General features: G+C 39.1%; 1 protein-coding gene across 1 annotated transcript in view; it reads right to left on the bottom strand.

The window, feature by feature from the left end:
* Window positions 1-20,157, bottom strand: part of LOC106940701 (solute carrier family 12 member 2-like) — a gene marked incomplete at its 5' end in the record, with an annotated part of 45,889 nt that overhangs the window by 21,647 nt on the left and 4,085 nt on the right. The window contains one exon of the mRNA XM_015023504.1: window positions 8,032-8,151. Within this exon, the coding sequence (XP_014878990.1) occupies window positions 8,032-8,151 (120 nt within the window). The remainder of the gene's footprint in view (window positions 1-8,031; window positions 8,152-20,157) is intronic.

Below are 20,157 nucleotides of genomic sequence, written 5' to 3'. Positions count from 1 at the left end.
ATGCAGCCAATCATAGCGTTGATAGCTCTATGTGCCCTGCACATACGCGCCGTGCAGGTTAGCTTGCTAACAACAGTGCGGTGGAGTTGAGAAACTCAACCCCTTATCATGGCGAAACGGACGGGCAGCGACACATCCACTCACCAAGACAAAGTAAAAAAGAAATGCGGTTCTTTTAGGATGGAATGGCTGTCTGAGTATGTGCAAATAGAAGAACAAGCGGTGAAACTGGGTGAGATTTTTTCTTTTTCGAGTGAGAAAGGTCTACTCTGCAAGACATGCAGCGAAGCCAAAGTACCAAATGAGCTTTCAGCGGGAAAAGTGTGGACTGAATGGAAGTTGGACTACCTCAAGCGTCACAAAGCAGGACTCTTATACTCTCATATTACACATAACATAACATACTACACATCTCATGAACACCAACAAGATTTTTGTCTTCCATTTTAAGTGGGCCAAATCGCTTATATTAAAAGTAAACTAATTAAACAAAAATTGCTGCTGTGATTTGATTCTTTTAATAAGCCATGTAACTTGCTATGATTTTGAACGGCTGTGATGTGTGTGGTTACAGCGTGCACATCTGATGTTCCTCAGTGTGCTCAGGGAGCTTTTGTGTATGCCCAGACACATGAAAAATTAGAGGGAACATTGGTGACAACACTGGCAGCTAGCCCCGAAAACAGTGGCACTAATGGCAGGTGTCAGCGGAAGTGCCAGTATGAGGTGCCGAAGTCAGCCGAAGTCAGTGACAACACTGGCAGCCAGCCCCGAAAACAGTGGCACTTGTGGCGCATAATGACACCTGCCACCGGAAGTGCCATTAGTAGGTGCGGTGTCACGATTTGCGCCTGTTGTCTCTCGATTGTAGCTAGGGTAACAAAGCAATCCAACTATGAATATTGTTCTTTGAACTTTTACAAAGTAAACTTGCCAGCTCCTTAAAATCTTGTATTTAAATGTTAAACAATTTAAAATCATTTAAGTTATGTATGCTGAAATTGAATCAAGTTTAACAGCATTGATAATCTCAATAAACAAGTGTTACATTTATGTATCTGTGGTCTGTTTTAAAATATTAGCATTTATGGGGCCCCTGAAGCCCTGTGGGACCTGATCGAGCTGCTGACTTAATTTGGATTAAACAAAAGTGCAAATAATTGATATTCATTTTAATTGTCTATTTTGATTTGTTGTTTTTAAGACTAATTGTGGATTTAAGTAGTGTTTCACTGGCGATGTTTTCCCATAACGTATAATTATCGAGTGATATTTTTAAATTTCCTGTCACCTTAACATCTTTCAATACAAAAAAAAAAACAAACGGTGGACCGCTGGTGGACCACCTCGTCACCCCCACCACCGGGCTTAGCAAGTTTTCTCGGGGGAAACCCTGGAAGTTAACTTCTTTCAGCAACTTCTTGTTGCTCAAAATGCCAGACTTTGAAAGACTTCCACTAGATTTATGCAGTAACATATTATTGTGTCTACCACTAGGTGGTGTACGAGAATAGTACTGATTGTAGAGGGTAGAAGAAGAGATAAGATGGAGGAAAGGAATACCTGATGATGTTGTTAATCCTCCTGAATGAACTGGCTGAAGGCCTCTTCACTTGCACACAGTTTTTAATACGGTTCAAGTTATTTATATAGCACCAATTCACAATAAGTCTTTTAAATTCAATCATACAGAATCCCAAATTGTAGCTTGTCAGGAAATAAGCAATTTCCCTTTTGGGATGACGAAAGTGTATTCTATTAAATTCTATTCTATTCTAGTTATCAAACAGTGCATTCAGTTCATTATTAACATCAGTTTAAAAAAGGATTTTTATCAAAGGAAACCCAGAAAATTGCATCGAGTCATTCACTCCTACTGGACGAGCACTGGTGACAATCGTTTGCATTGTGTCATTGACTTTACAGCCATCCCTCAGACTGAGCATGCATAGCGACAGTGGAGATAAAATCTTAGCTTCTAGCTCAGCTCACATGGACTTTTACCCGCTTTTGACATAATTTGGGGTTATTGTCCATTTGAAAGACTCGCTGGTGTTTTGAGACTTTCTTATAATATTTTTGCATAATGTTCTTTACTCATGATGTCTATTAAGTCTGTCTCTTCTGCAATAATACAATACCGTGCCATCCCGTATTTCACAGTTTGGACTGTGTTTCCGGTCTTGTTGCCAGTCTTTCAAAGGTTCATAACAATGGCAATTTTGTCCAAACACTTTAATTTTAGTCTCAGACCAAAAAGAAATGGCTCCAAAGATGAGTGAGTCATGGCTTCTTCTCCTCTGCGTGGCCTTCCTGCCCAAGTAGGTAAAAGATATGTCTTCCCAGTTTTAACATCATCTTTGCAGTCACTTGCTCTTTTTTCTATGGCTGATTTACAGATTTAGCACAAAAACATTCATCTCTGGAACACAGAACCCATGTCATTACATAAAAAAAAGTATTGGACATATCAATCTAGCACAGTGGTTCTTCACCTGNCTGCCTGGTCTATTAGATAATAGACCAGGCAGCCACTATAACTTATGACATCCTGTGCACTGTCATGGAACCATGCTGAACATAATGTCACTCTGGAATTGTCAATATCTCATGTTGCCACTGTCACTAATATTAACTAATAAGTCAATATTAGTGAACTTACCCGGTTTAATCATCAATAGCATTATATTAAGGTCATTGTATGAAAATAATTATAATCTGGAACTGACATGAGCTTGTCAGCACTGACGTACCATGGCGTCCTAGTGTCGGTTGTAGTGATGGGTACCTAGTGGTAGCTATTATCAGCTGTCACAGAATAGGTCCCATCTGACATGCATTCAGTGCAGGAGTTGTCTTTCTCTGTTAAGTCTGAACACCGGCTGTATGTTTAAATATGTATGAGAATTATGTTTTAATTAAGATATATTCTATTTCTATTTGTTTGAACTAAAGTTATTCATATGCTACATTCTGTCTGAAACAGATAGAGAATGAGGTTAGCAGCCTGTGGCACCCATGGCCACCTTACTTGTGCCACCTTACCCAGTGGTAAGGTTACTACAGAGTAAGGTGGCACAAGTGGCACCTCACCCGGAAGCCTGTGGCACAAGTGACACCTTATGGCAGTTATCAACATGTTTTCACTGAGGCTCTTTATTGGAAATTGAAATTTGAGACTGTATAAAAAAAAAGACCAGGGCATATTTGCTTTTTTGAGGGAACACAACACTTAAGAGGAAATGTAATACTTTGTGCCAGATCCACCGTTGCTTTCATTAATTATAAATTCATTCATATTAAATCTGACACAGAAGCTGTCACCAAAGAATATTCTATTCCTATTCTATCGTTTTCCCCACGAAGCATATTTAAATATGCTTAACTATGTATAATACAATTAAAAAATACAATTGTTTAATAGTATAAGGTTTCCAGTAACAAAACAGCGTGTTATGAAAGAATAAATGCTCAAATACGTCATTGTGCCTGTCAAACGTATAACGCTGAGTGGAGCAGTCGACTGCTCTAAGATGGCCGCCCTAAATCTCGTCAGCGAAAATAGGCGAGAACGGTCCGTGAGGCGTGGGAGGTGCCAGTATGAGGTGCCGAGGTCAGCCGAAGTCAGTGACAACACTGACTGCTAGCCCCGAAAACAGTGGCACTAATGGCAGGTGTCAGAGGAAGTGCCAGTACGAGGTGCCGAGGTCAGCCGAAGTCAGACGAAGGCAGTGACGACACTGACCGCTAGCCCCGAAAACAGTGGCACTAAATGGCAGGTGTCTCAGGAAGTGCCAGTACAAGGTGCCGAGATCAGCCGAAGTCAGTGACAACACTGACCGCTAGCCCCGAAAACAGTGGCACTAATGGCAGGTGTCACAGGAAGTGCCAGTATGAAGTGCCGAAGTCAGACAAAGGCAGTGACAACCAATGTTCCCTCTAAGCTGCGCGCCTGCGCAATCGCGCTCTGCTCGCACAGTCTCAGTACACAAGAAAATCTATGCAGCGCATAAAATAAAATCCACCATAAACGTATTAACATCTAATATTAGACCGAATCTAATATGTTAAATTAGACCAATGATGTCTTATTCCGTACCATTTTTCAATGTAACGCAGTGAGTTACAGATGTTCAGCCAATGATACGATACGGTTTAATTATGCTATGCAGCCAATCATAGCGTTGATAGCTCTATGTGTCCTGCCCATACGCGCTGTGCAGGTTAGCTTGCTAACAACAGTGCGGTGGAGTTAAGAAACGCAACCCCTTATAATGGCGAAACGAACGGGCAGCGACACATCCGCTCACCAAGACAAAGTAAAAAAGAAATGCGGTTCTTTTAGGATGTAATGGCTGTCTGAGTATGTGCAAATAGAAGAACAAGCGGTGAAACTGGGTGAGTTTTTTTCTTTTTCGAGTGAGAAAGGCCTACTCTGCAAGACATGCAGCGAAGACAAAGTACCAAGTGAGCTTTCAGCGGGAAAAGTGTGGTGTGTGTGGTTACAGCGTGCACATCTGATGTTGCTCACAGTGGTCCTCAGTGTGCTCAGGGAGCTTTTGTGTATGCCCAGACACATGAAAAATTAGAGGGAACATTGGTGACAACACTGGCAGCTAGCCCCGAAAACAGTGGCACTAATGCAGGTATCAGAGGAAGTGCCAGTATGAGATGCCGAAGTCAGTGACAACACTGGCAGCTAGCCCCGAAAACAGTGGCACTTGCGGCGCATAATGACACCTGCCACCGGAAGTGCCATTAGTAGGTGCGGTGTCACGATTTGCGCCTGTTGTCTCTCGATTGTAGCTAGGGTAACAAAGCAATCCAACTATGAATATTGTTCTTTGAACTTTTACAAAGTAAACTTGCCAGCTCCTTAAAATCTTAGATTTAAATGTTAAGCAATTTAAAATCTTTCAATTTATGTATGCTGAAATTTAATCAAATTTAGCAGCATTGATCATCTCAATAAACAAGTGTTACATTCATGTATCTGTGGTCTGTGTTAAAATATTAGCATTTATGGGGCCCCTGAAGCCCTGGGGGGCCTGATGGAGCTGCTGACTTAATTTGGATTAAACAAAAGTGCAAATAATTGATATTCATTTTAATTGTCTATTTTGATTTGTTGTTTTTAAGACTAATTGTGGATTTAAGTAGTGTTTCACTGGCGATGTTTTCCCATAACGTATAATTATCGAGTGATATTTTTAAATTTCCTGTCACCTTAACATCTTTCAATACAAAAAAAAAAACAAACGGTGGACCGCTGGTGGACCACCTCGTCACCCCCACCACCGGGCTTAGCAAGTTTTCTCGGGGGAAACCCTGGAAGTTAACTTCTTTCAGCAACTTCTTGTTGCTCAAAATGCCAGACTTTGAAAGACTTCCACTAGATTTATGCAGTAACATATTATTGTGTCTACCACTAGGTGGTGTACGAGAATAGTACTGATTGTAGAGGGTAGAAGAAGAGATAAGATGGAGGAAAGGAATACCTGATGATGTTGTTAATCCTCCTGAATGAACTGGCTGAAGGCCTCTTCACTTGCACACAGTTTTTAATACGGTTCAAGTTATTTATATAGCACCAATTCACAATAAGTCTTTTAAATTCAATCATACAGAATCCCAAATTGTAGCTTGTCAGGAAATAAGCAATTTCCCTTTTGGGATGACGAAAGTGTATTCTATTAAATTCTATTCTATTCTAGTTATCAAACAGTGCATTCAGTTCAGTTCATTATTAACATCAGTTTAAAAAAGGATTTTTATCAAAGGAAACCCAGAAAATTGCATCGAGTCATTCACTCCTACTGGACGAGCACTGGTGACAATCGTTTGCATTGTGTCATTGACTTTACAGCCATCCCTCAGACTGAGCATGCATAGCGACAGTGGAGATAAAATCTTAGCTTCTAGCTCAGCTCACATGGACTTTTACCCGCTTTTGACATAATTTGGGGTTATTGTCCATTTGAAAGACTCGCTGGTGTTTTGAGACTTTCTTATAATATTTTTGCATAATGTTCTTTACTCATGATGTCTATTAAGTCTGTCTCTTCTGCAATAATACAATACCGTGCCATCCCGTATTTCACAGTTTGGACTGTGTTTCCGGTCTTGTAGCCAGTCTTTCAAAGTTTCATAACAATGGCAATTTTGTCCAAACACTTTAATTTTAGTCTCAGACCAAAAAGAAATGGCTCCAAAGATGAGTGAGTCATGGCTTCTTCTCCTCTGCGTGGCCTTCCTGCCCAAGTAGGTAAAAGATATGTCTTCCCAGTTTTAACATCATCTTTGCAGTCACTTGCTCTTTTTTCTATGGCTGATTTACAGATTTAGCACAAAAACATTCATCTCTGGAACACAGAACCCATGTCATTACATAAAAAAAAGTATTGGACATATCAATCTAGCACAGTGGTTCTTCACCTGGGTTCGGCGGAGCCTCTGCCCCGGAGGTAAAGACACACTTGTGTAAAGTCGTGATGACGCGCCCTGCTTTACCATCACTTGCTGCAGAGGATCACGTTACATTGCTTAACCAATCAGTGCTGTGGAGGAGCACTGATTGAAGTGCTCCTCCATCCACTCTCAGCATGGATTTGAACTTGTGTCTTTAATTACTTAAGCAAAGCTCACAGTTTTTACCAAATTCTGTAGCTTTCGGTGTACTTCTAAATCTGTTCCTTAGTCGCATCTTTTCGGGGTTGCTACTGCCTCTAGTGCCGTGGGGGTGGTAACACAACTAATATAATTACATTACTAAATCAGAATACCACAAAATCTTTATTTATTAGTTTTTCATTCTCTTAAGAATGTAGAGCTAATTAAATGATCTAAACAAGACCTTAAAGTGGTTCCAGTTTCTCTCGATGGCCAACCTGTTGAAACTGTGGCAAATTTTAAATACCTTGGGTCATTCCTGGACAGTCAGCTCAACTTTGCTGAAAGCACTGACTATATTTTGAAGAACTGTTCTCAGAGACTCTACCTTTTAAGAAGACTTAACGATCTATGTTTTGAATTTGGGGAAAAAAATAATATTTTATTTATCGCTACAGAAGGGTTCAGTGAATGCTCATATGAAACTGGTGGGTTCGGTACCTCTAAAAAGGTTAAGAACCACTGATCTAGCACCTTCACATACAGAGAAATGAAAAACATCTGCTTCTATTACTTGGCTAATTTCTTTAAAATGTTTCATGTCACAGAAGAAAGCAAAGTGTTTTAGGGATTGCCTCAAAGTAAATCTATAGCGCTGCTTCTATTTAACACAAATATTGCGAATTCACCTATGAGGAGCCATGAAAGTTACAGTGGAATATCATCTCTGGTGTCCGGATACTGAAGCTGTCAGCATATCAGAACTAGGGGTGCACCGATTTATTGGCCAGCTGATTTCCTTAATTTTGGGAGATGTAAAAACTGGTAACACTTTATTTGACAGGGTTTGCATAAGACTGTGACATGACACTGTCATAAACATGACATAGCGCCTGTCATGAACATGGAGTCTTTATGAACGCCTATGACTGTTGTCATGAAGTGTCATTCGGTAAATAATGCCACTTTTAATGCAAAGTTGCTTTAAAAGTTGCCTTGAAAGTCCATTGAAAGTCCCAACTTTGCATTAATTTGTAAATAATTACATTTTAATGGAAAGTTGGCACTTTTAATGGACTTTCAAGGCAACCTTTAAAGCAACTTTGCATTAAAAGTGTCATTATTTACCGAATGACGTCATGGCAACATTCATAAAGACTCCTTCATGTTCATGACAGGTGTTATTTCATGTTTGACCGTGTCATGTCAGTCTTATGCACTCCCCGTCAAATAAAGTGTTACCTAAAAACATTTAGTCAGTTTTTACATGTGAAGCCGATCTTATCTTCTGATCTTATCTACTTCGGCAAAGATTTAAAAATCAATCACTGTCCTCTACTCTCAAATGAGAAATGCTTGAGATACAAGGGAATCAAACCAGAGATACAAGGGAATCAAACCAGAATTTTTAAAGTGACTTACCAGCACCCCCTTAATCCAGCCAAACTTGACCACTCCTTTGGGCTCTGCTGCCTCTTTAGCAGCAGCCTCTTCAGCCGGCGACAGCTCATCACCATTAGGAAAGCCATCCTCAAACGGCTCCTGAGAACAACAAATATCGTCACATTACTCAACAAAATAAAATAATTGTACAGAGTTTCTTGTACAGGGTTTCCCTAAGCCCAGTAGGAGGTGCGGCAGGAAAGTTCCCCATTGAAGGGTTCACTCTACTGTCGCTGATCGATATATTCGTCCAACCTTATTACGTACATTAGATAGCTTTGGTCCAGGAGCATTTCAAGCTCACAAAGTGACATCAATGAGTTTGCCAGTACCAAAGCCCCAACGAGCATGACAGATTTAAGCTGAAGTTGGAACAGTCCATTGTTTTGTTACCGAAGCTAAAAGCAAAAAGGTTCTGTCAGAAGAAAATGTGTCTTGGGAGGATGGAGAAGAGGGGAGCATTTATCAATGTATAAATACAATAATTAGTTAAATTAGTGAAGCTCCTACTCTATCTTCTCAGCTTAAGAGGACTATATTATGAGTTTTAGAAGGTTGTCTGATAAAAATATCCAGAAAATGGGGAAATGTGTAAATATTTACTTACACATCATCCATCATCTTATGGATGATGAGATTTAGACGTAGAGATACAAATGACAATATCTGCAATGTTATTGGTGGCAAACTACATTTTTCCACCAATATGTATTTACATATGTATTCCCAAGTCGGGAAGTAGTTGTTAAACAAAATAAAGGTTAGGACTAACTTGGCAGTATTTGAATGGAGTGGACATAAATATTAGACATGATGTGCATCAGTTACCACACAATGACTAAAGATCACGTTCATAATTTGCTTTCTTAGCAAAAAATTAGCTTCAGAGTAGTGTTTCAACAACAGAGTATTTGGCATGGATGACCTTGGCTTTTTCAACATTCTTACATTTTGCCATTTCATCAAGCAGCTGCTATTGATTAGCACTAATGTGTTCATGCCCTCCAGCTTTTTGTGTGCTGCAAATAACAATCCTGCTAACATAGAGTAATACTATGGTATTCTTAAAAAAAAACTACACAATAAAAGTAAAACTCAAGTAATCCAACAAATAGTTATTTTGTTTGACAATGGATTACCACCATGAAATACAGCATAAGAAGGTCTAAATGGAGAGACTGTGCTGACACTTAACTCTGCAGCAGAGAATTGCTGCCAAGGGGAGGAGTTTTAGGGAGTATGCTCATTCTCCTCCCCTCATAAAACCTTTGGGGTAAATTAACAAAGTAATAGTAATACTAGAGAATCCTCCATTTGTAATTGAATCACCTAGGAAGATAATGTAAAGAGCCTCTCACAGACTTCACATGGATGGCTAAAATCAAAATTTTAAGTACTTAGCACACACACCGTTTCATACACTGCAAATCTCAAAAGTGCAAAGGTGTACCTCAATTAGGTAAAATTTTCTGTTGCTATAATTCAGTTTTTATATATGAAGCTAAAGGAAAAAGAAAATAAAATTGTGTGTGTGCAAGAGCTTAGAATAGCAACAGACAGAATGTGGAATAGAAAATAATCCCTCTATCTGCTGAAAAACTCAAATTTGTCCAAATTCTCAGAGTAATTGATGTACTGCAATTTAATTGTATTTTAGAAGACTCCCCCTCCCCCTCCCCAATATAAGATTAAAAATGAACTTTCTAAGATCTTTAAGGATGGGCCAGATGCTGCCCATAGCAATACAAAATTTCTGGTTTTAACTAATTATTCAGCACTAAGTAGTTGTGCATAATAGTACTGGGGCAGTATGGTTCATTCTTCATTTTTAAAGTTATGGTCCAATACACTCTGGTTTGCTTCAGTCAAGACAAACAAAAAAAAGTGGCACGTACAGAAATGATTGGATATTTGGTTTGATTTTTTTTTAATTGACGGACAGACATCTAATGTCAAAAGAGTTGAGGCTAATGTTCTTAGGAGTGCGTGTGTGCGTGTGTGCGTGTGCGCACGTGTGTGTGCGTGCGTACGTGCGTGAGCATGGTAGTGTGTTCTGTGGGTTGCTGCACTGCCCTGTGACTGACTTGCCTGTCACCCATTGACAGTTGGAGATTTGCACATGTTTCGAGACTGTGGCACTTCATGCACCAAAATCTTTCCACTACCTTCCCAAAACTTAAAAAACAAATTGCAACTCGGGGTTCAAGAGGGCAACCAAATAGGTGGTAAATGCAACTTAATTTCTCAATAATGCATCTACAAAAAGTCCGACATTCACAGAAAATACACCAAAAAAGACTCCAAGAAACAGACCATCACAGGACTAAACGCCTACAGGTTAATTGCCCTGATGTCTGTGGTCATGAAAACATTTGATTGCCAAGTGCTGAAACATTTGAAAGACATCACAGGCACCCTAGAATTTAGTTTTCTGGTCAACAGGTCGCCAGAGGATGCAGTCAACTTGGGTCTACGCTTCATCCACTTAGACCAGGGGTGCCCAAAGTCGGTCCTCGAGGAAAACATGCATCCTGAATGTTTTAGTTCCAGTCAGAGCCACCTGCAGCAAAACTTGCTAAAGTCTGTGCAAATGACGGATGGAGGCAGAGTCTAACCTATCATCATGGAAAAATAATATATAAGAACATTTATATTTATATTTTTACCCTGTGGTTTGTACTATAAAGTATTTTTCATTGCGCTTAACCAATTTTGATTATTTTTTCTTCACAATTGCTGAAGTTTCGCAATTTCCTATTAAAATGCTCGGAAGCGCAGCTGGTGAGGCAGCAGGGAGCTCAGCCTCACCTTGGATTGTGCAACCTCTTGCTAACTGTGCTGGCTGCCATTCAATGGGAGCGTGTTCCTCCTATCTGCACGTCACCAATAAAATGGTTAAAAAACATTTAATATATGAATTGATTTTCCATAATTTAGCTCATTTATATAATGTACAGTGTTTTTTGTCATCAACTGTGTGTGTGTAACATGTTTCGTGCGCTGATCATAAACGGCTGAGAACAGATTCGACGTGAGGTAGGCAGTCATCTTGCCTCATGGCAGGGGGTGCTATAGCAAATACCAAAAACGGCACTTGCAATACCAAAAAGTCTGTGTGTAGCTTGGCCAATACAGAGGACAAGAAAGAAGTGGTGTTTAGTTGTACTTAAACGGTTTTTCCCTTTACTGTGGAGCATAGCACTAAATTAATAATACCTACATTTCCAAGTTTCTTTGAGTTAATGGAATTATTCTACCGCGTCAGCACAGTTATGGATGGTATGTAAAAGAATAGTCTTTTTGCCCTCCAGCGTTGTCCGTATCCTTGAAATTTCCATATGTAAACAACAACATGCAGGGTGTCTATATTTGTAAATCTGATTATGATTAAGTCAGTGCCTCACCAGCTATGAACCTCACCGCACATCACTGCTTTGAATCAGTCACAAAATAGGGACATATCCAAACTGCAACAAACAATTAGGTCTGACGATCATCAGGATTGACGTTCCATCCATTTATGACTTATACAGGTCTAGGACCAGCAAAACGACCCAACACATCCTGGTCATAGGGTAGAGTTTTACCCTCAAGTTGGTGCTACAGAGCATGAAGAACAAAAACTCCAACATAAGAATAGTTTCTATCTGGTGAACACAGTGAATATCTAACGTCTATTGCAGTCAGCTACACAGCTGAAAACAAATAAGCACATTTGCACTAGCACAGTAGGACTTTCACTCTTATATGTATGTACATGCATGTATACATTTATGTTAGCATATAAACGCAAACACATGTGCAACAAACTGCTGCACAACAATTTAAATACTGTTCGTCATCCCCCCCATCCTAACCAACTGAAAGCTTGTTATGTATTCATAAGAGATAAAATTATTTATGTTTTAGTTAATATTTTAACTTGTACAATGATTTTATATGATTAGATTGTATGGACTTAAGGATGTCAACTTCATAATTCATTTATTTGGCAATCTTACTATCAGATTATATAGCAAATTATTTCAGCTGCAGTTATGGTGAGAGAAATTGCAGGCTCTGTAGCTTTACCATGGGGAACAGTTAGTCTTCTACACTATTTGGCATGGATGAAAAATATTAGCAATGTGAACTAGAGTGGTCTAGTGGAAAATAAATTACTTTCACAAGTTATGTTGGAAATGGTCCAAAAGACAGTAAGTCTGCTCAGGCACCAGGGACAAAGCAGGAAATTAAAGAGAACTGCTTGTGGTTTACAGCTAATAAACAATGAAACACTCTGCCATTCCATTTTAATCATCTGCAATCTCATTTATTTGTAATCCCAAAGTAATTGAAACCATGTTGTAAAAGAACTCTATAAAAGCTCTAGCTAATGAGTGACACAAGTTACAAAACTAAAGGAGCAGGAAAACAGCCTTTAAGCCAACTTAGGACATGTTTACAGAGAACAAGAGTGAGAACAGTGTGTTGAAGCTTAAGAGTTCTAGTACTAAAGCTAAGCAGCCACCGAGCAGCAAGGTAAATAGTCTTCCACAGAGAGGCCGAGGCATTTACATTTCGGCGATCTACGGCGTTTACTGCAGTTGTTAAAAAATACTAATACATGAAAGATGAATACCTAGAAATCCCATATCTATGGAGAACTCCACAAACCTATGTTCCTTTAAGTGGCTTCAGACAGTTAATCATTTGCAGATTAATTCAAACACATACTTGTCTGCTAATTTGTGCTGCTAGTCTAACCACGTTGTGTAACGGGTATTGGATATACAGATGAAATTCTTGCTAAAACATATTTCATAATCGTCCTGTGATGGGTGGTTTTTGGCGCCCCCTACTGGTTGCTTATAAATAAGAGGGGAAACCGGAAATTCCACACACTGTTCAGCGCTCTGCTGTGGTAAGCCATCAAATCCGGTTCTCTTCTGAGTAGTGCTGATGGTTATGTTCAAAGGCTACCTTGGAATTTTGTTAAAGTACACAGAGTGAGTAGTGGACCATTGGGGAAGTTCACTGTGCTATTAGTGTGTTGTTGACCATTCATTTCAGTTCCAGTAAATGGCATAAAATACAACCAACTGGCCTCCGCGTGTGCATGATGGGACGGGTATGGAGCTGTCACACTAGGAGTGCACGGTATACCGTAGAAATGATACAAATTTGGCCTACAATCTACTGGCCAACCGCGGTAATGCATGTTGAGGTAATCAGTTGGTGTCAAAACAGAGCAAGCCGGAAGCAGCGTGGTGGGGAGCGCTAGAAGAGCTCATTAAAAAGGCAGGTGCAAAAACATCAATTATCCGGACCTGGTTCAGGCTTAACCTCCCATAGTCTTACTGTGACGGGTCAGACAGCGGGGAAGCGAGGGGTAAAAGCGCATGCTGGAACGCTGCAACCCCCGCTTTAAAAGTGCGTGGGGCAAAGTTCGCTGAGTACAATGGACCAAGTCTCTTAATCCTCCAGCGGTATTAGCGCAATACTCGGGAGGAAAACGACAAATTAGGTATGATGGTGTGTAATTTTGTGAAATATGATTTGTAAACAGTAAAAAGAAAATGTGTGCATAGCTCCGGGTACATGTAAATCTGTGGTCAAATGCATATACAAATATGAAGAAATTATGAATACAAAATCAAAGTACACACACACACACACACACACACACACAATAAAAATTTCTACAAACGTTAGATTTCTACACACAAATTTTTTAACTTCAGTCTCACAAATCTGATAATTATGGATTCAAACCTTCTACACCTGCAAATGTTAAATAAGTACACACGAGTTGCCTGATACACACAGACAAAACTGCATTTTCGCACAGATCAGGTTACGAGAGCAGAGGATTTTTGAGACTCATTTCACGCTTCAGACAGCCTCAGATTCTTGCATAACTGGTGCATTTAAATGCTGGTGGAAAGCTGGGTTATAGTTATAGGAAATGAACCAGCCCCCACTTTTACACACCCTGCAGCATAATTATACAATTATTTTGCAGTGCTGTGGTTCATCTGCTCTTTATTTATCGTCAGGTGAAGGCAGTCAGAGAAAGCCACCTGCGATAGCAGTGCTTCAATATGGTTAAAATAGCTTTGGCCTGCACCAAATAATGGCAAGATCGTTCATGTCTTAATGCTGGGACTGCATGCTGACAAACGGAAAACTTCAGTTTTGTGTTCATGTTTTCATGTTTCCCATTATTTATTATACCTCTGTCGTGTCGATACCTCTTAACATATATATCTGTACATAAATTTACTTTGTGTTTGGGTACATGCATCACATAAGACAAGAAAACAGCTATTTAACTAAAGTGAATTTACTTACTAAATCCTTATTCAGATATTTCCAAATGTACACTATCCTTAATAAGGTGATAAAGCTGGATGTTGGTCACCATCACTGAAACCATATTTTGTTGCTTCAGCAGTAATGAAGGTTGACCATCTGCGACCTTATTCACCAGCAGAAACTGAAAGGTACTTTCCTCATTTATGTTGACTTCTCACCATAAATAAGGATTCAGACTAATGTTCACACAGCTTGCAGAATCTTCACATTCTACTGTATTTGTATCTGGACCTCTGTGAAGTCCGCAAAAACCCCCTTGAACAAATATACTGCTCAAAAAAATAAAGGGAACATTTCACTTTAATTTTGTGTGTGGCTCCAAATCCAGGCCTCCATTGGTTAATAAATTTGATTTCCATTGATGATTTTTGTGTGATTTTGTTGTCAGCACATTCAACTTTGTACAGAACAAAGTATTCAATGAGAATATTTCATTCATTTAGATCTAGGATGTGTTTTTGAGTGTTCCCTTTATTTTTTTTGAGCAGGGTATATACCTAACATGCTCTCAGTGTCAGAATCTCACTGAGGAACAAACTGCGTTAGGTTTTCTGTCACTTTATTATTTCTGCTATAACTCATGTTATAGCAGCTATAACTATAACCGTCTCATATACAATAAGTCAATCCGAGTTTAATTTGCAATTTTTATGTCTTTGTGTCATGAGGTAGAGCTCAGGCGGCTGGTGAGAGAAAGTAGATCTTGCTCTCAAAAAGTTTGGGCACCCCTGGTTTATGTGATATCGCACAGCCCTACTTAACACCGGTGACTATACAGCCATTTCAAACAAAAATAGTAAAATGACTTTGCACCAATTTGCTTTTGGTTCAACTTTCTGAAAACAGCTGGACAAAGACTGAGGTCAGTTCATGTAGCTGACGTCATTATGCAACCTGAAAACTTCCCTTTTTGGCCTGATTTTAATTAAGGATGCTTAAAATACAGGTCAACTGCATCGTCATACCATTTTTGTCAGTTGTTAGAAAAGCTGAGATTTTACATTTTTTTGGCTTTTTTTTCCGTCTGCGCTGTGGTCTCCGACCAAAGATGAATATACATGAAAGAGATTTAAACACCGTTTTAACTGTTAAATACGCTACACAGAGAAGACTGTGGACAACATTGTTGAGGAAGTGTGTCTGATTGGCCAAAGTAACAAAGGGTGACAACCAAAGCTCAGCATGATTGCAAACTTGATTTAACACCATGAGGCTTAAGGCATCAAGTAGAGAAAATGCTTAGTAGTTATATCACTAGAACAGCTGGAGTAAGATGCTTTCAAACATGGAACAGAATGTTTCAAAGAAAGAAGAACCGATTGATTTGATAATATATAATTACTATCATATATTGTGGGCTAGCAGTCTGTTCAGGATGTACCCCTCTCCACAACCAAACATTGCTGAGAAGGAGGGAGGGAGACAAGGAGGGAAATTGTGTGCTTTTAGTTTTCTAAAAGTGCAGTTCAATGTGTAACAATTTAAATTCAGATTATTTTGAAAAACTGAAACATCTTTTAGTAATTCCTTCCATTATGCTGTCTCTGACTTGCTAACTGTTTAGCAGGTGTTAATGTTTTTACAGAGCGGTCCCCTCCACAGCGGTTGATATGAAGAATACATTACACTGTTGCATGTTTTGAGTCAAGGTACTGCAGATGAAGGTTCTCAAATTGCTGTTCCGCCACCTCCCCTGCCCAGCTGTCAGACTGGGTGGACTGATCACATGTCCACCGTCTCAAACGTCTATTGTTTGGAAAACCTCTCAACACTCGGCGCATTATTCTTTTACTGCACAGAGACTCTCCCAGAGCTAGATTCACTGCTGCTTCAGTCCTGTTGATGGAGACAAAGCTGTCCACACACTGTATAGATGATTGTTTTTAGATTGGATCAAATTACTATTTGCCTCTGACCTGAACAAGAAAGAGGTGATGAGTGAGGCACCTCCAAACAGAGAGCACTTTTGTTGCTGAGCAACATAAGTCTGTAAACAGACTAGAAGCGCTCTATTGATAGGCAGTAATAAGTGGTCAAAGCAGAGAGGTGGTAGGACCATCAATTAAGCACAGTCCATCAATTACAGTTCCATAACTCTTGCTCAGATTATGAGTTTAATACAGAAACTGTTGGCTGGAGTCTCACACAGCCCACACACAACATGGATGACAGTGGCCTGGTATTTGAAGGTTAGAAGCTTGGAGGCACAAATGAGAAACTGATATGGGTTTATCACGACTGAAAATCATCCCAAAATTTACCGATGAAATCACCATCGCAAGCTTTTCTTTAACTGCAAATTAGCCAAGTTGTGCTATTTGCCTTTTAAATTAAAATACATTTTGAGTTGAACAACAGTTTGAGAAATCATGTCCCTTCAGTAATGTCATATGTTTATTAAAATGTGAGAAAAATTGGCAAAACTGTGCAAACTGAGAAAAATGTATTCAGAAAAAGTGTTTTGTTTTTTTAGGAGTTACTAGCAAATACAAGAAATACATAATGCAACAGTCTGTCTCTCATACTGCAAAACACCAACAGAATTGCTACAAGTATTAGCAGCACTGCCTAGTACAAGAGTCTGCTATCTGCTGCTCCAGCTCAAATAGGGAAAAAATTACTCTTTAAATGGAAAAGGTTGCTGATCCCTGGCCTAGAACATTAAATACAAATGTGGTAATTACAGTTTCCATCTTCATCCAATTTGCTGATTAATTACGTTGTGAAAGCTCCAAAAAGGCCGTCAGCAGTGAGCGTATATGATAACTTTGCTCCTATCAGCTGCTGAACGTCTCCTCTTAACATGGCCATTCTCTGTCAATGTTTAGAAACAGGGCCCACCATGAATGCTTTAATGTTACAGATGAATAAGTTTGTTGGTGCCTACTGCTCCATGGGCAACATGTGTATACATCAGGCCATGTGGCAGCCTGTAAACATGGGTATGTTTACATACCCATGTTTACAGGCTGCCAGTTTTCCATGATGCGGTGAGTTCTCTCAAAGGAAGTCAATTTTAGTACCATCGATGTCAAACAGATGGCTGAAGAATAGCAGAACATTTCTAAACATAAAGTTGTTTGCTCATACACCACAGGCTCAGAGCAGCGCAGTGAACGAAACAGACAAAACCTGTCTGTCAAAGTGTCCACAACATAGGGTGAATGTCAGAACTGGGAATGCAGACATCTGTTACAGTTATCAAATCACAATTATAATTACAACTACAACTATTTTAAACTGCATATCCCTATTAACCTAAATGTATCTTTGCTAGAACTATATAGCAAAGGCACATGAACTATAAATAAAAAAGGCAACCTTAAGATATTAAGAAATATCTATTAGGATATTCGTTGACATTTCTAAAGATTTATTTATTTTTTGTGTAGTGGATTTCTTTATCCGGAACCTCAGTACAAATTTCGTACCACAAACTCCCAAGGTGATATGACAATAAAAAAAATCCTTGAATCCTTGAACCCCCATTTAAATCAGTTTGGACAAAAAAAATGACTTATTTTCAGGAAGATGATACTTCACGCACAAAAACTGATTCCACATCACACATTAATAAACCATTATATATTTGCTACATTTTTTTTTTAATGTCAATGGATCTAAGGGTCTACAAGTCAAGTTTCATTTTTGAATGTGGCTTCCACTTTTTGTATGCAGAAATCAATTAATCTTAGAGAAATCAATGAGTTTAAGAGATTGGTCCAAAGATGGTGTTCATTTGATGAATACTAACTGTAACTGCACGCAATTTGCGTACAATATAGCATAAATACTAACTAACTATGCTATATTGTACGCAAATTGCATGCAGCAAATTTATAAACAAAACATAATGGGGACAACATGTTTGAGAGATCAAACATGTCTCAAAAAAGTTTGAATCATCATGTTTGACAAATGCACATTATACAATATCAGCTTATTAGGCTGATATTTCTAAATGTCTTTACCTAGGTGGTTTCAAAAGGAGATGCATTCAACCACTTCTGCCAACCTTGGGAACTTTTCCAAATGTGTCCGTTTTTCTTTCAGTATCAGCGTTGCACCAGGTGTAACGTTTTGTTGTGGCTCTCTGGGGTTGCATGAGGGTTGTGTGAGAAAGTGATGTCAACATTTGCAGCACATACCATAACTGCACCTCTGCATCAAAACAGTGCACACACTTTGTAAAATGCTGAGCTTAGTGTTGTGAGGGGACAGTCGATATGTTGGCCAGCACCAACACAGAGGGCGCAGGACGCAACCATTATGAAGGTCGATGCAGTTATAGGCTGAAAATATTATTGCAAGGATGAGAACATTTTAATATATCAGTTTTCAGCAAATATTTTGAAGCACAATAAATTATGTAACCTTCAGTTATAAAAGTGCAGTATAGCTGTTGTAAATGAATATTTTAGTAATCAAGTATTTTATCAATTATTCTACAATTAATCATGTAACCGGATAAAAAAAATTTGAAAATAAAATATGGGTAAATCTAACAGCAGAATTACTATTGGATAACAACATCAGTCCAATTTTTCATATTTGCGCATGCCTAACAATTATTTTTCTTAATCTGTAACAAAAATAGCTCACTTTCTAAGGTAACTTGGTAGAAAAGTTATACAAAAGTCTGAAATTCTATTCAATTTAATAATAGAGGCAGGGTCACAAACACGCTTATAAAGCGTGTCTATACTCCAGTTTTTAGTTTATGCATTCATCTTCAGCCAATTTAATAGATGAACTCTCCCAGCCATTTATAGCTTTTATGTCCATGTTAGCGACAGGATTTGACACCTTCGTTCATCACACACAGAAACGCATCTACCAGCTATGTACCGTGACGATGCGCTCCGCCACCCATTTGTTGAGACCGAGATGAAACAAAATTTATTTTCCGGTTCGTCCGCAAAGCTAAACTTACGTTAAACATAAACTACAGAATAGCTGCCCACAGTGTTCAGTCTATTCGCTCACCTGTATAAATACACTTGCAGCACTCCTTGCCACCACCAGAAAGCAGCTCCAGAATGAGAAAGGCTGCGGTACTCCAGGAATCATGCCAGTCAATTTAAAGATACTAAATTGATTCCCTGAAAAATGACAAAAACCCAAGACACATTCAGCTCAGTGTCCATGAAATGATATTCAGATAGGATTTTTTTTGCTGACTGATTTTAGTTGCCTCTGTGACCTAAAATTACAGAATCACATGGGCAGTCTATAATGTCTGGGTGTGAATTATAACCTGTCAAATGACTGGTTGGCTTAAATATTTTTTTTCCCTTTTTAAAAAAAAAAAAAACACTGAAAAATACAGAAAATATTCCATTAACACAACCCCTGATATAGTGTTTTCCCCGAACGTTGGTGGCGGTCCGCTCAGAATAACTGAATATTGATGATCTGGAAGGCTGAGTCCAGCATGTTTTTGTTTAGCCAGGTTTCTGTTAGACAAAGAACAGCACACTTCATCTCTGTAGAAATAGTCTCAGATGTAACAAATCCACTTTATCCAGTAAGCGTGCATTGTCTAGAAATGTCCGCTTCAGTGGTCCGAAATTGGTGGATACGGCTGGGCCAATGCACCCTTTCGCTTCTCCCTCTTCTGTTTTCGGGGACCACATTTCCGTTTGATGTTCCTCGCACTCTGCTTCACCAGTCTGTTGTCCACTGTCTGCCAAGTGCGGATTTCAGACGCGTTGATATATTAACAACTGAACTGTCTCCAATAGTCAC

The sequence above is a fragment of the Poecilia latipinna genome, unplaced genomic scaffold (genome assembly GCF_001443285.1).
Source record: "Poecilia latipinna isolate Pla-1442-1.1 unplaced genomic scaffold, P_latipinna-1.0 Scaffold3329, whole genome shotgun sequence".
NCBI classification, from domain to species: domain Eukaryota; kingdom Metazoa; phylum Chordata; class Actinopteri; order Cyprinodontiformes; family Poeciliidae; genus Poecilia; species Poecilia latipinna.
The sequence above is the reverse complement of the archived record's forward strand: the minus strand, read 5'-3'. Positions and strand labels throughout refer to the sequence as shown.